Raw genomic sequence first — 20047 nt, forward strand, 5'->3', positions numbered from 1 at the left:
CCTAATAACGCTTTTTGCTTCAGGTAGAACTTGAGTGCCCTGACTGGACACAAAGTCCTCTCCAGTTCTTTTCCTGTTAGGGAAGAAAGTCCTTTTACCTCAAAGCTTCTAGGCCATGGTTTTGAGGGATTTTCGTTCTTCGCTAAGAAAAGTGGTTTAAAGGAGCAAACCGCTGAATCCTTTCTAAAACCAACTCTACCTTCCAACGCTTGTAACTCGCTAACTCTCTTAGCTGTTGCTAATGCGAAGAGAAATAAGGACTTTCTAGTTAAGTCTCTAAATGAAGCTGTATGAGAAGGTACAAACTTTTCTGACATTAGGAACTTAAGGACCACATCCAAGTTCCAGCTAGGTCTCCTAATCTTCTGGTCTTTAGTGGTTTCAAAAGACCTTATTAAGTCATGAAGATCTTTATTGTTTGTTAGATCTAGACCTCTGTCTAAAAACTGAAGCCAGCATACTTCTGTAACCTTTCACTGTTGATACTGCCAGGTTACAACTCTTCCTCAAATAGAGAAGAAAATCAGCGATCTTAGCTACAGAGGTACTGGAAGAAGATATTTTCTTACTCTTACACCATCTTCTAAACAACTCCCACTTCGACTGATACACTTTAGAGGTGGAAACTCTTCTGGCACTTGCAATAGCCTTCGCAACTTCGCGCGAAAAACCCCTTGCTCTGAAGAGTCCTTCGATAGTCTGAAGGCAGTCAGACTTAGAGCGGGGAGGTTCTTGTGAAATCTGTCGAAGTGGGGCTGTTTGAGAAGATCGCTTCTTAGTGGAAGTGATCTTGGAAAATCCACTATCCACTCCGGTACCTCTGTGAACCAATTGAGAGCTGGCCAGAAGGGAGCGATTAGGGTCATTTTTGTTCACTCTGAGCAGGTGAACTTCCTTAACACTTCCCCTACTACCCTGAAAGGAGGGAAGGCGTACATATCTAAACCTGCCCAATCTAGCAGAAAGCTGTCTACGGCTACCGCTTGCGGATCCGAAATCGGGGAGCAATAATTTTCCAGCCTGTAGTTCTTGTTGGTCGCGAACAGGTCTATATTGGGTCTTCCCCACAGATGCCAAAGTTGTTGGCAAACCTGAAGATTGAGTGTCCATTCCATGGGTAGGACTTGGTCTTTTCTGCTTAACAGATCCGCACGGACATTTCTCTCTCCCTGCACAAACCTTGTGAGAAGAGAGATTTTCCTTTCCTAAGCCCAAATCAGCAGATCCTTTGCTGACTCGTACAGGGAGAAGGAATGCGTCCCCCCCTGTTTCTTTATATATGCAAGGGCTGTTGTATTGTCCGAGTGAATTTGAACCACCAGACCTGAGACCTATTCCTCGAAATGAACTAGAGCCAGATGAATGGCTGTTAGTTCTTTCTTGTTTATGTGCCAGGACACTTGTTCTCCTTCCCAAGTGCCTGACACTTCTTTCGAACCTAAGGTTGCTCCCCACCCCGAATCTGAGGCGTCTGCAAATAATGCTAGGCGAGGGTTCTTTAAGTGAAGGGAGATCCCCTTGCTTAGTTTTTGTGGATCTAACCACCAGAGGAGATTCTCCTTGATTCTCTTCGAGATTGGAAAGGTTTCTCCCAGTTCTTGAGACTTCCAATCCCATTTCTCCTTCAGGTAAAATTGAAGGGGTCTGAGGTGTAGTCTTCCTAAGGAAACGAACTGTTCCATCGAGGAAAGGGTCCCCAGTAGACTCATCCATTCCCTCGCGGAACAATGTTCTTTCCTTAAGAAGACTGCCACCTTTTCCAAGCAGCGTTCTCTCCTTTCCTGCGAAGGATACGCTAGAAAATCCCGAGAATCCATCTGAATCCCCAGATAGACAATGCTTTGCTGGGGAGTCAGCATGGATTTCTCGAGATTGACTAAAAGTCCCAGGGACTTTGTCAAGTTCAGAGTTAAGTAAAGGTCCTCCAGACATTGTTTCTCCGATTGGGCTCTTATTAGCCAATCGTCTAAATATAGTGAGATCCTGATTCCTTCCAGATGTAGCCAATAAGCTACGTTCATGATGTCTGTGAAGACTTGAGGGGCAGTCGAAAGTCCGAAACACATCGCTCGGAACTGAAATACTTTCCCTTGAAACATAAATCTTAGGTATTTCCGCAATGCCGGATGAATTGGCACATGGAAATACGCATCCTGAAGGTCCAGGGACACCATCCAGTCCCCTGGACGAAGAGCAGACAGAACAGAGGAAGACGTCTCCATCGAGAATTTCTTCTTCATAACAAAGAAATTCAGGGCACTGACGTCTAGCACCGGTCTCCATCCCCCCGATGCTTTTGGCACCAGGAACAACCGATTGTAAAATCCTGGAGACTGGAGATCTTGTATCAGTTCTATCGCTTCTTTCGATATCATCTGTTCCACTGCCTGAAGAATCGCTAGCCTTCGGACCGGATCTGAGTATCTTGCACTCAACTCCCTTGGAGTTGTAGTCAAGGGAGGATTTTCCCTGAAGGGGATCAAATATCCTTTTTTCAGGATCGAGAGGGACCAAGAATCCGCTCCCTTCTGCGCCCAGACTTTTGCAAAATGGAGTAGTCTGGCGCCTACTTTCGTCTGGAGGACTCTCTGTTCATCTAGAGTTCCTGAAGGACCTTCTAGATGGTCTACTCCTCCGTTCTGGTCTACGACCTCTAAGAGGGGTTCTAGAAGTGGAGGCACCTCGAAAGGGCTGCACAAAAGAGGGTCTCTCTCTTTTTTCAATAAGAACGGCGGGTCTAAACTTCTTAGCAGAATGTGTGAGGAGATCTTGAGTTGCTTTTACTGTTAAGGATTTTGCTACCTCCTTAACCGTCTCCTGCGGGAACAGATGTGAGGAAAGAGGAGCGAAAAGAAGAGAGGATCTTTGTAGAGGCGATACGGCTCTTGCTAGAAAAGAACTAAAGACCGATCTCTTCTTCAACACTCCTGTTCCAAACAGAGAGGCAACTTCCACTGAGCCGTCCATAACTGCTCTATCCAGGCAAGCCAGCACAATTGAAAGCTCTTCCATAGATACGAAATCCGTGTCTTGGGCTCTCTTGGCTAAAGCTCCCAAGACCCAGTCCATAAAATTGAAGACTTCTAAAGTCTTGAAGAGGCCCTTTAGAAGATGGTCCAATTCGCACATGCCCCATGTTGCCTTTGCAGAAAGCAAAGACCTTCTCCTGGATGGGTCTACCAAAGAGGCAAAATCAGCGTCAGCGGATGATGGGAGGCCCAATCCCATGGGCTTTGGTCTCGTACCACCTTCCAGGTTTTCCTGTTAATTTGGAAGGAGGACAGGAAAAAACTGTTTTCCCAGCTTCCCTTCTTGAAGTTAGCCATTCCGCAACGTTCTTTAACGCCTTCTTCATGCATAATGCAGGGCGCATCTTAACGAACGATGAAGACTTAGGAGTCCTGGTGCTGGACATTAGTGATCCTGGTGAGGGAGGATCAGCAGGATGAAGGGAGTCTCCGAACTCCTTGAGGAGCAGTAGTGAGAGCCTCTTGTAGTCCGAGACTGCTACATCTACAGGCTTCTCATCATCAGAGACTTCTTCCAAAGGCCCGACTGAAGGAGACCGTTTGGAAGTGATAGGGTTTCTCTTCCCGGGAGAGTACTCCTTTCCCTTCCCGAGAAGGAGTGCGCTGAATCTTAGACAAATTCCTATTTGCCGTCGAAGGAGGAGAAAAATTCCTAGCAACATAGGAACTATGAGGCTCCTGGCAGTCGAAAATATTCTTGCACCTAATAGGCTCTTGGCGCCCTGACTCCAGGCGCTTGAGAGGATCTCGTCGCCCTGACTCCTGACGTCTAACTGACTCCTGGCGCTTGAAAGGCTCTTGGCGCCCTACTGACTCCGTAGTCTGACTGAATCCTTGCGTCTGACTGCCTCCTTGCGCCTGACTGACTCCTGGTTCCACTCCTGGTCCTGAAGTCCCAAAGGTTCCTGATGTTTGTACTGGCCTAGGTTCTCTTCCGGTTCCTTGAACCTGAAACGATCGAGACTCCTGCTCGATTCTAGGCGTCTAGAAGGGGAGCGGCTACGCACTTCCTGACGATGAATTGAGGCGCTTCTGTTCGGCTTCAAAACCTTGTCTAGAGGAGGACGCTTATTTCTTGGGGAAGAGCGCCTACAGGGTGAAAGGAATCGCCTGTCAGGCGAAAAACTCCTGTCCAAAGAGTCTCTAGAGAAAGGAGATAATCGCCGAAGAGGGGCGCTTAGAGGAACTCTTAACAGGGAGAGAAACATCTTTCCTCCTTGTTGAATCCTTGGTAAAGGAGCCTACCAGAGAGGATAACTGCTCCTGCAGGTTGATCAGGAACTTCTTAGTGGGATCCTGAAGAGAGGGCTGCTCCTGTCTCGCCTTCTTAGGATCTGAGGGCCAACTCTCAGGAAAACGCTCTGGGCTAGAATCAGCCGCGTCTCCTTTAGGCGCCTTCCAGGCTCTCTTCAAAGGGCGCGATTGAGAGGCAGAACTCCATCCTCGTTTGGGAGAGGAAGAATCCGAGGCCGAAAAACACTCCCTTAGGATGCCCTTTCTGCGGCTATCCAAGGCAGCCTGGGACGCTACATCAGGATCTGCCGAAGGGACGCCTGACCGTTGGGGATGTTCTGCATCCTCCTTGTGGCTTTCGACATTCCTCCTCCCTTGGTCCTGGGAGTTTGAAAGAGGTCTAGGCCTAGGAGCAATGTGGAACCGGTCAGACGCCCCCTCCACTGCACTGGGGACACTGCACAAATCACTGTCAACACTCTTACCTTCGTCTAACGCTCGTAACTGAGCTTTAAGTTTTTTGATAGAAGCTTTAACATTTTCCCTTTCAGAGGAAGAATCCTTGGATTCAGTACCGGGAGAAGCAGCTGCGGCTAAGGGAAAAACGTTAGTAACAGGAGAGTTATGAAAGTCTTGTTCTAGAGAACAAGATCTACTTGAGGATCTAACTGAAGCTTTCCTGATTCTATCCCTCTCAAGTTTCCTAAAACATAAGATGATAACTCCTTCCACTCAAGCTCTGTTAAATTCTCGCACTCAATACAGGTATTGTTAATTGAACATTCATTATCTCTCCATTTAGAGCAAACATTACGAGGGTCTACCGACGATTTCGGCAGCCTAACCTTACAATCTTCCCTATTACAAACCCTAAACATAGGTGAAGCCTTAGCGTCAGACATTGTGAAAGAACAATCCAAATCAAAGTCGAAAAACAGTCCACAATAAGCGTATGCCAAGCCAGAGAAAAAACAGAATACGTCACCAAAAAACCAATCCAAATTCTCGGCAAACGAGTAGAAATCCAAAATGGAGGAACGAACAACAGATGTTGTCCGCTCAAGCGACAGAGAAAATCTGTCTTAGAAAACGGGAATGGTTCCGAATCCCGCCACCCAGCGGCGGGAATGGTGGATCACCTGACCTACCTGTCGCGTGTGCCGCGAGTTTTGAAATTCTGTCGGGACGACCGAGTCTATAGCTAAGTATATATCTGCTGGGTAAGTTTTCATGTACAAAAATAATTACTTACACATTTTTAAGGGAATTGTAAGTACATTTTTTCATTTCTATTTGATGGTAAATATAGCTGTAATCTGAATTTGATAATAGGACAGGTCATTATAATTGTAACTGCAACTGACATAAAGCATATGTAATAACTCATAGTCTAATTGAAGGAAATTTATCTGCTAACAGGTGAGGACGTCATACTACAGTATGATGATGCCTGCAGAATTAATTCTTGGAAAGCAATGAAAATTTACCAATTTCCTCATGATTTTCCGATTTGTGGCACAAGACACCATAATTATAGCTTTGCAAAAATGTCAACACAGTTAAAAAGATCACCTTCCTGCTTTGACAACTGAAAGATGACAAACATGGTATAAATGGGGAGGAGCTTAATGATGTCACTCATAGCTAGCCAATCAGGACAAAGTAGTTTTCAATTACGACTTATTTTTTTACTTTTTTTTTTTAATCATTGTCAGTATCAATATCAGGAGTACAAAAAATCTAAACTTTCCTTTAAGTTTGTGAAGCTATATTTATCATCGGGAAACGTAAAAAACAAACAAGTAAAAATCATATTTTGGTTTGTGTTGACAGCTTGATTTTGAGTTTTGTGCATGAATCATGACACCACAGAACTGAGTTCCTGGAGTTATGAAGTATGTAATTGATATCTCTAATAAAAGATTTATACAAATATATATCGTTACGAAGGTCTTGGTTCATTTTATCTGTGCATCTACCATACGCAGCCTAAATACGCAATAATCTTGCTTTTTTTAAAAATAGGTATTGGCTGCATAAGTGAAACGACAGATCACATTAATCTAAATGAAGCATAGACTTATGTAGTCAGTTCCGACGTTAGGGTATTGGTTTATCATAATCCTGCATGTCAAATGTTAATATCATTACTGAGAGATTACTCCTACACATCAATTTCTTATATTTTGAGGCAATGACAGGGCATAGGCCCACATGTCGAATTCTTATATTTTGATGCAATGACAAGACATTGGTCTACTCATCCATTTTTTATGTTTTGAGGCAATGAGAGGGCATAGGCCTACTCAAATTTCTTACATATTGAGAAAATGACAGGGCAAATAGTTTTCTACCTGTATCGGTTGGAAATAGAGTAGCTTTTAATTAATAAAGTAGTTTCAACTCCACAACATACAATGTATATGCATAAAGTGGGATGTGCATACGTATCAACAAGAGCACATACAAATAGTACATGCATGGATGGCCATAGTAACTCCAATGCTACTTATACCACAGAGATAAAAGTAAAACTTGTGGTTGTGTAGCTGATGGCATTGAGTAACTATAAAGCTGCTGCAACATTTCTATGAAAATGAAGGTTATGGTAGGAAGGCAGAAGATACTTAACGAAATAAGAAAAATATATGATAGCTGAAAAGTTATGTACGAGATGGTCCAAACCAGTCTGCGAGTAACCCATGAATTACTTGGTTTTGGGGACATTTTTGTAGATTACTCTGTTGGACAAAAGGATACATAAGTCTCTCTCTCTCTCTCCTCTCTCTCTCTCTCTCTCTCTCTCTCTCTCTCTCTCTCTCTGTTGTTAGGAGAATATTCTAGTGTAGACTATATTCATAAAGATCTCGATTACTTTTAAACCCAACAAAAAATGACTAAATTTCAGTTAACAAGAGTAGGCAAATTCTTTACATCAGTACTTTATGATTAGGTCTATATTTATTTTGCTATGTTAAACATACACAAACAAGAATAACCATAAGAACCACAATAAAAAAGCAGAATATAAGATAGACCTATAATTCAAACGTCATAACCCGCGTAAACCGACAAAAAGACAGGACCTTATGGGTCTACGTCATTTTTTGTGATCCTGTTATTTCAAAAGGAGTTAATGTCCATAAGAAAATTCTCAGCAATTCATATCCAATAATGACTTGTACGTATAGCCTATCATACTGTCCCTTTTTGTTAACCAAAAGTATATTCTGGTTTTGTAGAGTGCAGTCACTGCTTGTCATCCCTCCGAATGTAAGAACGATTCCAATGAAATCAATTTTAAGGATTAAAATGTAGACAAATTTCCTTAAATCAACCTGAAATACCATCTGCATAATTGAGAAAGTCCTTGTGTTTGTCATCTGTAATCAGGTGAACCTCATTTATGAAACACAACATTGCAGCAATGAGTAACACTTCTGACTACATTCAGATTTTCCTGTTTTTTCGGAATTTTTATGGAGACGTGTACATTATGATTTTATTTCAGGGGATAATGTAACGTTTCCTTTTGATAATCAGGACAACTTATTTCAGTTTGGCAAAATAAATGAAGATGAAAAGATAGACAGATTAACCAACTTTTTTAAACTTTCCAACCAACCAGCTTCAAGTAATGGTTGTGACATAATTAGTAGTCAGGGCTGAGCAGCAAAGCTAGCTGGACTCTGCTATAGCATATGTGGTGCCTTTGAAGACCTCCTCAGGAGTCCATTTTCACATACATTTGGGTGAGTACCATGATGGACTTCCCCTGGGTTTCAAATTAAGATTATTAGACAAATGGTGCTGCTACAATATCCAATTTGCTTCCAGGGTGCTAAGAGATGGATTTACACTAAATTAATGAGGTTGCACATGAAAATCACTGCTTTACAGCACGAGTTCTTACATAATTTCCATGAAAGCTAGCTTTCTGGAAAAAGGTCCAAGTAAAAACTATCCCAAATAAGCCTATTGATGAAAATTTTGCCATGCATCTCATTAACGAACAAGCACCTAATCATGTTCTAACCTTGATGTAGTGTGCGTGGGGCTCCCTGTCCTCTTCCTTGACCATTATGTTGAGCAAATCCTGGTGGGTAAGGAGGATGAGGATTCATTTTGTGATTATTAACTCCCCCTGGCATTTGGGGAAGAAGAGGATGAGCAAATTCAACTCGCAGACCTTCTAAAACTGCCTGCCGACAACGCTCCACCTTAGCTACCAAATCTATTTCTCCCTCACACACCTGATAATGAAAATATTTAGTAGCAGTTATATAAATAAACTATCAGTAAATGTTTTAATATTTTCAATTATATATTATAAAACCAGCTGTTCACAATTTATCAATACAAGAGTTACTGATAAACTTCAAACATAAGTGAATAATATTCCAACTGTACTGCACTGTATGCCTGCCTAATTGTGAAAAAACTGAAGGCCAAACCTCCATTAAAAAGCAAATAAAAAATTCAAAAGCATATCCTACAAAATCTACAAGCAACCATCCTGTACAGCTAATGTTGAAAACATTGGCTCATAAGATCAGGTTTTAACAGCATGTTTACAAACTATTCAGCTCAAAACATATTAATTATCGTATGAATGATCTCCCATCTAGTCATTTCAAAACTTAGAATACAAAAAAGCCCCAGTTACCTCTAAAAGTGATCTAGCACAATTAGCCCTGATAAGTTTTGCGTGGAAAAGCTTTCCATCAAAATACAACCATGGACAGCACATCAACCATGGGACAGGGGCTCCACAGGCATCGTTTGCGAATAATGCTGTTTCTACCCCCATCATGAAGAGAGCTGCAAGTTGGGCACCTCGACCAGTCACTAAGGGAAGCTGAAAGTAAGGAAAAAAAAATATGGGATCAAATATATACTATTATACAACTATTAGTAGTAGATGGCTATGGGGCAAATCTTCAACCTAATAAAATCTGAGCAACACTGATAAAAAAACAAAATCAAAAGAGCAATGCCTTTTGTAAATTCATAAAAACTTCATAAATATTAACCTAACCTAAATACCTATGTGGGATGTAATACAGCACCGTAACAAATGATGTATGTAATACATTACATACATCAAGACATACCTGCAGTTCTTGTAAATAATGAGCATTGGTGAGATCAGGTGAAAATGCAGTCACGAGAAAGGCATCGAGCTCTTGCTTCCTTAAAACTGGACCAGAGGGACTGCTCATTATATATCTGAAGGCAAACAAAAATACACATTCTGATTTCTCATGGACAGATATTTTACCCAATATGTAATAGCTCTTTAATAAAAATGTGGAATTTCATTTGCCTAATCCTTCATTATGGTCTGCACAGTAGCTCTACACATCTTTAATGTCAGGTTTGATGAACTTACAAGTAAACCTTGGCATAGAAACAGAGAGAGGGAGAAAACAAAGTCGCCTTTTTCAGAAAGTTTTAACAATATAAATTTTCATCTCCACTAATACCGTTTTCCTCTTCTTAGCGGCACTTTCTGACCTCTTTTCCTCCATCTCTTTATTTAACTTATATTCTACCTTAATAAGTTAAAAAAGTAAAAGTTAGTAACATTATTATTGCATAAATGCTACAGCCATAGACAACTGAACAAAAATAACAATTTGTCGAAAATTGTATTTTTCCTAACTATACAAACCTGAAGTCATTTACAATAGGAATGTAACTTGCGGCAGCTGGAACCGGTCGCAAGCTTTGAACAAGGGAGTTCGGTAGTTACCTGCTTGTCCGATAGTCAGTGCACTGCCCGACTGGGAGGTGAAGATCCACTTTGCCTTAGGCCCAGGAAAAAACAGAGTGAGGGGTGGCATGAGGTGGGACTGTGTGTAAAGGACCTCAGGTTTGTATAGTTGGGAAAAATACAATTTTCAACAAATTGTTATTTATTCCGATACAAATACAAACCATCGGTCCTTTACAATAGGAAGACTCACTTCTTGGTGGGTGGAATCTGAGTCTTATGAACAGACTGGTGTTCAGCCAACCTTGGTTCCCTCCCTGGTCGTAAGAGCAGAGGGAGGGATCCTAGCCTCTGCCCAATGATCGGGGTATGTACCGCAGGATCAACGGTCAGACCTCTGGACCCAAGTATTAAGAGGGAGGCAAGCGTACCTCTTAAAACTAGCAAGCAAGAACTTGTTCCTATTGCAAGAGGCAATATGAAGTCATGGGTTGTCTCTTGTTGGCTTCCACTTTCCCCCCCTTGTTGGGGGAAGTGGTGGATAATCGCTCCTATCCCTAATGAAAGGGATAGGATGGGGCTCGGTCGAGTAGCTTACCTGCATCGCCTCCTGTTCCAGCGTAGTGACGACCGTGTCCTGCTGCCCACAGGTATAGGGAGAGAAAAAGATGGGGAAGAGGCCAGTCACATTCTCATTCACCCATCCCTTCATGAAGTCACACAAGGATGCGATGCTGTTCTGTCCGCTCGGGTGCTGGGTAAGCTACAAAACGTGTTGAGCAGCCACCACAGGTCCCAAGGAAAAAGTATCCAAGGACCTGTGGGCTATATCCCAAAGGTAGAAGGAGGTGAAGGTGGTCTGGTTGGACCAGACCCCTGCCTTCAGGACCTGCGCCACGCAGAAGTTCTTGAGGAACGCAAAAGAAGGACCAATACCTCTGACTTCGTGGGCTCTCGGACGAAGGGTACGGATGTCATCACTACCATCAGCTTTGTACACCCTCCTGATCACCTCACACAGCCAGAAAGAGTGTTCTTGGATACTTCTTTCTTGGTCACCCCGGTGCTAATGAAGAGGCGTCGACACTCAGGCCTGAGGTGCCGAGTTCTCTTCAGATAGCGCCGTAGCGCCCTCACAGGACAAAGCAGCATCTCATCCGCATCGTTGTCGGTGAAGTCCATTAGGGAGGGGATTGTGAAAGACTCGAACTAGTTGTCAGGGACCGATGGATTCTGAGTCTTTGCTACAAAGTTTGGTAAGAAATCGAGCGTCACAGATCCCCATCCCCTGGAATGCTTGATGTCGAAGGAAAGGCCATGCAGTCTCCCTACTCTCTTTGCCGATGCCAGGGCCAGCAAGAAGAGGGTCTTGAGGGTCAGATCCCTGTCTGACGACACTCGGAGTGGCTTGAAGGGACTTCAAGTTAGACTCCGAAGGACAAGTCACGTCCCACCCCGGGGGCCTGAGTTCCCTGGGTGGGCAAGACCTCTCGCTCCTCATTAGCAGGGAGATCTCGAACGAATTTGAGATATCCACTCCCCTCAGTTTCAGGACTAGGGCCAGGGCAGCTCTGTAGCCTTTGACTGTGGGGATGGAGAGGAGCTTCTCTCGGTGAAGAAACATGAGGAAATCCGCTACCTGCTGAAGGGTGGCTCTGAGAGGAGATGGACCCTGTCTACGACATCAACCACAGAAGACGGCCCACTTTCCCTGGTACACAGCTGCAGAGGACTGTCTGATGGACTGGACTGACTGGTGGTACCGTTCCACGTGTGGCTGGACGAGAAGGTTGTGCCAAGGGGGAATCTCTCTCGTTGCTCCTGCAAGAAGAGCCAGCAGGTCCAGATAACAAATGGCCGCCATTTGGGAGCCACCAAGATCATCCGGAGATTCGGGGTGACCAGCACTCGGCTGATCACCTTGCGAATCAGACAGAACGGGGGAAAGGTGTAAATGAAGGGTGGCGAACAGATCCATGACTGGACACCCCCACAGGTTGAACAGCCTTTCCGCCTCGTCTGGGTGTAGGGACCATTCGGTCCCTATCACCTGATCTCGACGGCTGAGCTTGTCTGCTACTACATTCCTCTTGCCTGGAATGTAGTGGGCTGACAGTTCTACTGAGTGAGCCACGGCCCACTCGTGCACCTGCAACATCAACTGGAACAACTGGAGGGACACTAGGTCCCCCTGTTTGTTGACGTATGCCACTACTGTGGTGTTGTCACACATCATCACCACCGAGTGTCCCATCAGACGGTCCTGGAACTCTTGGAGAGCGAAGAACGCTGCCTTGAGCTCCAGGACATTGATGTGAAGGTGCTTGTCGTGATGATCCCACACTCCTGCAGCCAGCAACTCCTCCAGGTGTGCGCCCCACCCCTTGGTTGACGCGTCTGAAAACAGCAACATCTCCGGGGGGGAGTGCGGAGAGGCACTCTTCTTACGAGGTTCCTGTCGTCCAGCCACCAGGCTAGGCCCTGCCTCAACTCCTCCGTGAGGGACACAAGGAAGTACGACGGGTCTCTTGCCTGTGACCAACTCTCCTTCAGTCTCCACTGAAGAGATCGCAGGTGAAGACGCCCGTGAGGGACTAACTTCTCGAGTGACGAAAGGTGGCCGATCACGACTTGCCACTGCTGAGCTGGCTGTTCCTGCCGAGACAGGAACTGGTAGGCTGCCTTCCTGAATCTGCTGATCCGCGAGTCTGCGGGAAAGACTCGTCCTGCTACTGTATCGATCAGCATACCCAGGTACTTCATCCTCTACTTGGGCTCGAGATCTGACTTCACGAAGTTCACCACGATCCTCAGATTGCGGCAGAACTTGAGGAGTTGATCTCTGTCCCGTAGCGCTCGCCAGGACTAACCAGTCGTCGAGATACCTCAAAAGATGTATCCCCGACGAGTGGGCCCAAGCAGACACCATAGTGAACACTCGTGTGAACACCTGTGGGGCGGTTGAGAGACTGAAGCAAAGTGCCCTGAATTGGTACACCGTCCCGTCGAGGATGAAGCGGAGGTACTTCCTGGAGGATTGATGAACAGGTATCTGGAAATACGCGTCCTTCAAGTCCAACGAAAGCATGAAGTTGTTCTCCCTGATGGAGTCGAGCATGGAGCGTGCTGTCTCCATCATGAACCAAGACTGGCGAACGAATCGGTTCAGGGGAGAGAGATCTATCACCGGGCGCCAGCCCCCCGAAGACTTCTCCACCAGGAAAAGACAACTGGAAAAGCCCGGTGACCGATTTCGGACAATCTCCACAGTTCCTTTGCTCAGCATGGCTTGGACTTCCTGCCGAAGAGTTACGTCCTTGGATGTTCCGGGTACGTAGGTCTGAAGGTGGACCAGGTTGGAGGTGAGGGGTGGCTGAGACTCGAAGGGTAGTAGATACCTCTCCCGAAGGACGTCTACTATCCAGGTCTCCGCTCCATAGCGCTGCCATGTTGCCCAATGGCTCGCCAGGCAACCCCCCCTTCCGGCAGCAGGTGAGGGGGAGCACAGTCCCTAGCGTTTCCCACCTCTCTTCGACTTCTTCTTCCCAGCTCCCCCTCGTGAGAAGGAGGGCTGGTTATGGTCGCTCCTAGAAGAAGTCGAAGGCAGAGTCTTTTGCCTGGGCTTCGACGATGCGATTGTCTTGGCGGCAGAGGAAGCGCTAACCAAGCTGTTGGGCTTGGCCGCAGTAGCTCGAGGCTGCCCAGACGCCTTCCAGACTGCCTGGTGTACTAGACAGTCACTGTCATCAGTGCGCCGTCGCTCCACCGCACCGATCTGTTGCGAAGACCCAGAGCCGCCTCATGCCCAGCCGCCCTGGTCACTCGGGTAAGGAATGCGTCCCTACGCCGAAGAACCAGGTTGGCCCACAGGTTTGCCGTCTGGTGGGCTAGGTAGGAGATGGCTCTACCTCCAGACTGGCACAGTCTCCCGAAAGCCGGGTCACCTTCAGGAGTGATATTTCCTGAGGTGGCCGTGACCTTAGACACCGTGAGGGACCACAGGTCTAACCAGGAGACTGCTTGGAATGCCGCCATGGCGGTTGATTCCAAGGCAAGTGCCTCTTGCTGCGAGAACCATAAGTTCTCCGACAGGAGCTGTGCAGACACCCCCGGAGTTAGCCTAGCTAGCTCCGGGTTAACGTGTTTGGGCGACAGAGGGTCCTCCGATGGCACATAGAATCTCCTCTGTCGCAGTAGAGGCGGGGGAAGTAGCTTGGAAGACCTGCCAGACCGTAGCGAACCCTCCTGTCCAGAGACGAGAGAGTCCACCTGGCCCAGCATGCACCGGAAGTCGGGGGCCGAGGCAAGAGCGGCGAACCCGGGCGGTGGTGTTACGACCCTCTCGGAACGCTAGGAAACGGCACCTGCACTGCAGCTGAAGGGATCACCATTGTAATAAGCTGCGTATAAACCAGGTGAGGAGGGGCGGCATACCCTGGGGTCGATACGGTGGTGGTTACCAGACCATGCGGAACTGGAGCAGAGCCACTCACCAGGTGAAGCAACAGCCCCCGAATACTCGGTGTCCCCTGGAGAACCAGCGAGCACCACACCTGGCCGAGGTAGTCACCCACAGCAGTCGCACCTGAGGAGGCAAAAGTCGGGTTAGTAGGAGGGGTTCCCCCTCGCCCGGGGGGGACAAGTCCCACCCAGAGCTAACCGAAGACCCCGAGTACAATTGGATGTCGGGGGACCTCACCCCCTCCTCCACGCTCGACGGATCGGGTGAAGAGAAGGAGCGAAAAACCCCCCCCAAAGGGGAAGGAGCCATACGCGGGAGCTGAGATGGAGGGAGGGAAGAAGACCGCGGGAGCTGAGATGGAGGGAGGGAAGAAGACGTGTCAGTGACCAGGGGAGTAGCCGGAGAACTTTCCGATGACTCCCTGGCAGGCTTATGTCGCTTTTTCCTCCCCTCAAAGCGCGCCCACTGCTCCTCCGACCACAAAACACAAATATCACAGGGCTTGGTGCGAGAACCTTCGTGCCCCCAACACCGAGCATACAATTCATGAGGATCAACCTCCAAGAAGGAGCGGAAGGCCCCACACTTACGGCCCTCCCCACCAGGGCAAATCCTGCGGCTGATGGGGGTGCTGGGGAACTCTCCAGCTCACCAGAATCCATAATAATAGTAATAAAATACAAAAGTACAAGTACTTACAGTATTTTACACAATCACACAAGAATAGCAAACCAAGATTGAAGAAACAAAGCATACGACAAAAGGTGGGCAGAGAGAAGTGGAGAACACGTCTGTCACCCAGCACTGCCGAAAGCAAAGTGGATCTTCACCTCCCAGTCGCGTGGTGCACGGACTATCGGACAAGCAGTTAACTACTGAACTCACTTGTTCGAAGCTTACGACCGGTTCCAGCTGCCGCAAGTTACATTCCTATTGTAAAGGACCGATGGTTTGTATTCGTATTGGAGCAAACAGTTGTTTTGCTACAACCAAACCCACTGTTTTGCTTGCATTTAAAGTATCGTATGATAGTAAAAATCACTGTAATTATGTTACAAATGACCAATATATTTTTACATTATACCTTTATTCACTAAATTTAAGCGGCAGTTGTAGCTGATAACTATAAATCATAGTGCATCAGCAACATGGATGAAACTTAACCGTATATAATAGTGGAGAAAAAAGTAATTCAATCACTGTTGTTTTCAAGCCGATAAAAGATAAATACATAAAGTTGTATCATGAAATAGGGTAAAAACAGTGAACGGAATTTGTTAATTTTTTACACAAAAAACATGCTCCAATGCCATCTATTAACAGAAAAAATAACTATATTTCATTACAAGAGTATTTAAGTCATATTTCAACTTAAAAACACTTCATATAACAAAAAATAACCTTGTCCCTTAAAAAATTGAGTTTCTATAGGTTTATTTACGCTAACTAAAAGCAAGATACATAATTGCTCTGAACTGAGTTAAATAAAATTACCTCTGCCCTCAGCTGATTTTTCCAAACCAAAATAATGATCACTTTGTTTATAATACAATAGTAATATGAGACTACATGTACAGTATTACTGGATACAGTGAAGTAAAGTATAACTTTTTAAAAGATCCAAGGAAAAGATGCATATATCCAATCAATTTGTATTTTATGAGGGTCTCACGGAACTTGGGCTAAGCTGCCGATAACCAGGCAATGGTGCTGTAAATCCTACGGTGGGTAAACCCCAACTATGAATATATTGCACAAGCCCCATAAAACTGAAACACTGATAACTGATCCCGCCAATAACCAGGGGCTGACTATAGTACTCCTATCACTAAAACAAAATTGCATCATCAACATCATAGAAGTTAAAGCAAATGCCTTATTAACTCATTACTACTACTATAACAAAGACAATATAAACTAATATATAGTGCTATAATGCATATTTATCCAATACCAGTCACATACCCAAATACTACTGTGATACAAAAACAAGGCAATCTTGCAAGAAACTACTCTCTACAAGCCACTTCCAAATCATATGCTTTCTTTATATACACACAAACTGAAGCTGGTACCACTTATAAAAGTGTACATAACCTCAAACATACATGGAATTGTATGCAGTCAACCGCCGCTATTCGTGGTCTCTCAATTCCCGGACTCACCTATTCATGGATTTCTCTACAGAACATACTTATAGTACTTATAAATATTATTTTTTCAAGGAAATTTCACCCATTTGCAGTTTTTTTCACTGAGAAATATTCACTAATTACTGTATTTTCATATTTCCATGACTAAATGCACATTTTCTGATTAAATTATTAAAATACTCAGGGATAGGCATTTTTATTTTTTTATTTTTTTTTTATTTATTCTTTTGAACTATCAAAATGGGCAGTTCTAAGCATTTTTTGAGGCAGTTTTAAGCATTTTTAAAGGGTTTTTAAGTATTTGCAATTTTAGCTATTCATGGGGGTTGTGGTACACATCCCCTACGAATACCAGGGGCCGAGTGTAAACAGTAATACCTTGATCATTTGATTTCACTGTATCCGAAGCTTGACAATATCCTGACACAATCAAGACACCAGGGACCAAAAATAGACAGATAAGTAGATATACTACTTACAATGACAAACAGAGGAAACCAGAAAAAAAGTTTCCTCAGGGGGGTCAGATGGCTGGGCATCATGGGAGGGCAGCAGTAGTACCACTTTTGACAGGAATAACCATGGCAAGAAGGGGTTGCTGGGGAAGGAGTTTCTTAGGCTGGGAAGGAGGTGGTGAAAATCAGTAGGGAAGTCTTTGACTGTGAAGAGCTTTTTTGTTTTGTTTATGACATTTATACCTGTTCCAGATTTTATTTATTTTATTACAGGATATTACAGTGCTGAACTGTAACTTGTAATCAAACAATCATGCACAATACACAAAAGCTATCAGAAGCATCGACCCCACATAGAAGTGGGAATATGCAAGGAAGAGGACTACTGCAACAACACGCTCACAGATGAGACCATGAAGGTCAATCATTTTTGCATTTCAAGCATGTATTGTTTAACATTTGCATAAGAAGTTATCTAGTACAAAAATGGGATTTTTATCATAAATAACTTTTTGTATATACTTACCAATTAACCCTCTTACGCCGGAGCGGTAAATAAAAAATTGTCTCCCGTGTGCCGGAGGGGTCTCGGAGTGAGCGCAGAAGCGGAAAAAAATTTTTTTTCTTCAAAAAATCACAGCGCACATAGTTTTCAAGATTAAGAGTTCATTTTTGGCTCCCTTTTTTGCCATTGCCTGAAGTTTAGTATGCAACCATCAGAAATAATAAAAATTATCATTATCATATATAAATAATGCGATATATGATAGCGCAACAACGAAATTTCATATATAATTGTATTCAAATCGCGCTGTGCGCAAAACGGTTAAAGGTAACAAATTACTTTTTTTTCGTTGTAATGTAAACTAAATTGCGATCATTTTGGTATATAACACATTGTAAAACGATAAAAGCAACACAGAGAAAATATTATCACAAAATAATGCATGAATTCGTAACGCGCGGACGTAAACAAATATTTTTTTTAAAAATTCACCATAAATCTAAATATTGTCCGAGAGACTTCCAATTTCTTTCAAAATGAAGACAAATGATTGAATATTACTATACTGTAAGAGTATTAGCTTACAATTGCAGTTTTCAACCATATCTGAAGAGTTAAAGTTGACCGAATGTCGAATTTTTTTATATATATATTTTTTATATGCAATTATTTTCAAAATAAGAAAAGCTACAACCTTCAAATATTTTTTGTTTTATTTTACATGAAATTGCGCACATTTTCATATATAAAACTCTATGAAATGCCTAATATGAAACTGAGCAAATATTCCGAGAATGGGACGTACGAATTTCGGAGATTTGTGGCGGAGAATCCGCGCGCGGAGGGAAGGAAAGATTTTTTTTTAAATTCACCATAAATCTAAATATTTTGCTAGAGCCTTCGAATTTGTTTCAAGATGAAGATAAATGACTGAATATTACTAGAACTGTAAGAGTTTTAGCTTACAATTCCGTTTTTTTTTCGCCATTTCGGTAGAGTCAAGTTGACCGAACGTGGTTTTTTTCTATTTATCGTGATTTATATGCAAATATTTCAAAAATGAGAAAAGCTACAACCTTCAATTATTTTTCGTTGTATTGTACATGAAATTGCGCACATTTTCATATATAAAACTTTACGTAACGGCTAATTTAAAATGGTGCAAACATTACCACAATCGCACGTATGATTTTTTCGGAAGAGTTACCACGCGGACGTAAAGAAAATGTTATTTTTTTCATAAATTCACCATAAAACAAAATATTGTGCTAGAGACTTCCAATTTGTTGCAAAATGAAGGTAAATGCTTGAATATTACTAGAATATAAGCGTTTTAGCTTACAATTGCGTTTTTCGACCATTTCAGTAGAGTCAAAGTTGACCGAAGGTTGAAATTTTGGCAATTATCGTTATTTATATGAAAATATTTCAAAACTGATAAAAGCTACAACCATGGGTTGTTTTTAGTTGTATTGTGCATGAAATTGCACACATTTCCATATATAAAACTTTATATAACGGCTAATTTTAAAATGGTGCAAACATTACCACAATCGCATTACCACAATTACATGTATGAGTTACTGCGCGGACGTAAGGAAAAAGTTTTTTCATAAATTCACCATAAATCGAAATATTGTGCTAGAGACTTCCAATTAGTTGCAAAATTAAGGTGAATGATTGAATATTACTAGAATAAAAGCGTTTTAGCTTAAAATTGCGTTTTTCGACCATTTCGTGAGTCAAAGTTCACCGAAGGTTGAAATTTGGCAATTATCGTTATTTATATGAAAATATCTCAGTTAACTGATAAAAAGCTACAATCATGAGTATTTTGTTGTTGTATTCTACATAAAAATGCGCACATTTTCATATATAATACTTCATGTAACGGCTAATTTACAACGGTACAAAAATTATGTCAAAGTGACAAAATAATTTCCGAGATGTGTCACAGATACTTTTTAGTGCGGCAAGAAAGAAATTCGCGCTTGCGCGCCTGCATAACGATTGTAAACAAAACAACACCTTGATCCGTGAACTCCCAGCATCCCCCAAGGCGCGTGATTCAAAAGTTTTAGGCTGGTAGGCCTATAAGTATTTTTCCGCGAATTTTAAAAAAACTTTTGTAAGTCGACATAAAATACGTCCAGTCGGCACACGGGAGACAAAAAATGTCGACGTAAAATACGTCCAGTCGGCGTAAGAGGGTTAAACAGCTACAGTTTCTAACTAATGGCAGCTAAAATTTTAAATCGGTGGTAGCAATTCTTTTGTTTGATGTAGGAACTAGCTACGCCCACTATTGGGGGGAGAGGCGGGTGGGCCTCAAGTCTGTAATACTTGGTAAGTTATATACAAAAAGTTATTTTATTATAAAAATGTCATTTTTGTATATGTAACTTACCAAGTAATTACATAGCTGATTCCCACACTGATATTCTACTCCCAAAATATTAGACAGTGTAATAAATTTGATCCCAGAAAATTTGCC

General features: G+C 43.3%; 1 protein-coding gene across 1 annotated transcript in view; it reads right to left on the minus strand.

Moving 5' to 3' along the window:
• LOC135195785 (constitutive coactivator of PPAR-gamma-like protein 1 homolog) overlaps positions 1 to 20047 on the minus strand; it is a 175172-nt gene that overhangs the window by 12317 nt on the left and 142808 nt on the right. The window contains exons 15-17 of the mRNA XM_064222256.1: positions 9377 to 9491; positions 8929 to 9120; positions 8299 to 8515 (exon numbers count right to left, since the gene is read on the minus strand). Of these exons, the coding sequence (XP_064078326.1) occupies positions 8299 to 8515; positions 8929 to 9120; positions 9377 to 9491 (524 nt within the window). The remainder of the gene's footprint in view (positions 1 to 8298; positions 8516 to 8928; positions 9121 to 9376; positions 9492 to 20047) is intronic.

The sequence above is a fragment of the Macrobrachium nipponense genome, chromosome 16 (genome assembly GCF_015104395.2).
Source record: "Macrobrachium nipponense isolate FS-2020 chromosome 16, ASM1510439v2, whole genome shotgun sequence".
NCBI classification, from domain to species: Eukaryota; Metazoa; Arthropoda; class Malacostraca; order Decapoda; family Palaemonidae; genus Macrobrachium; species Macrobrachium nipponense.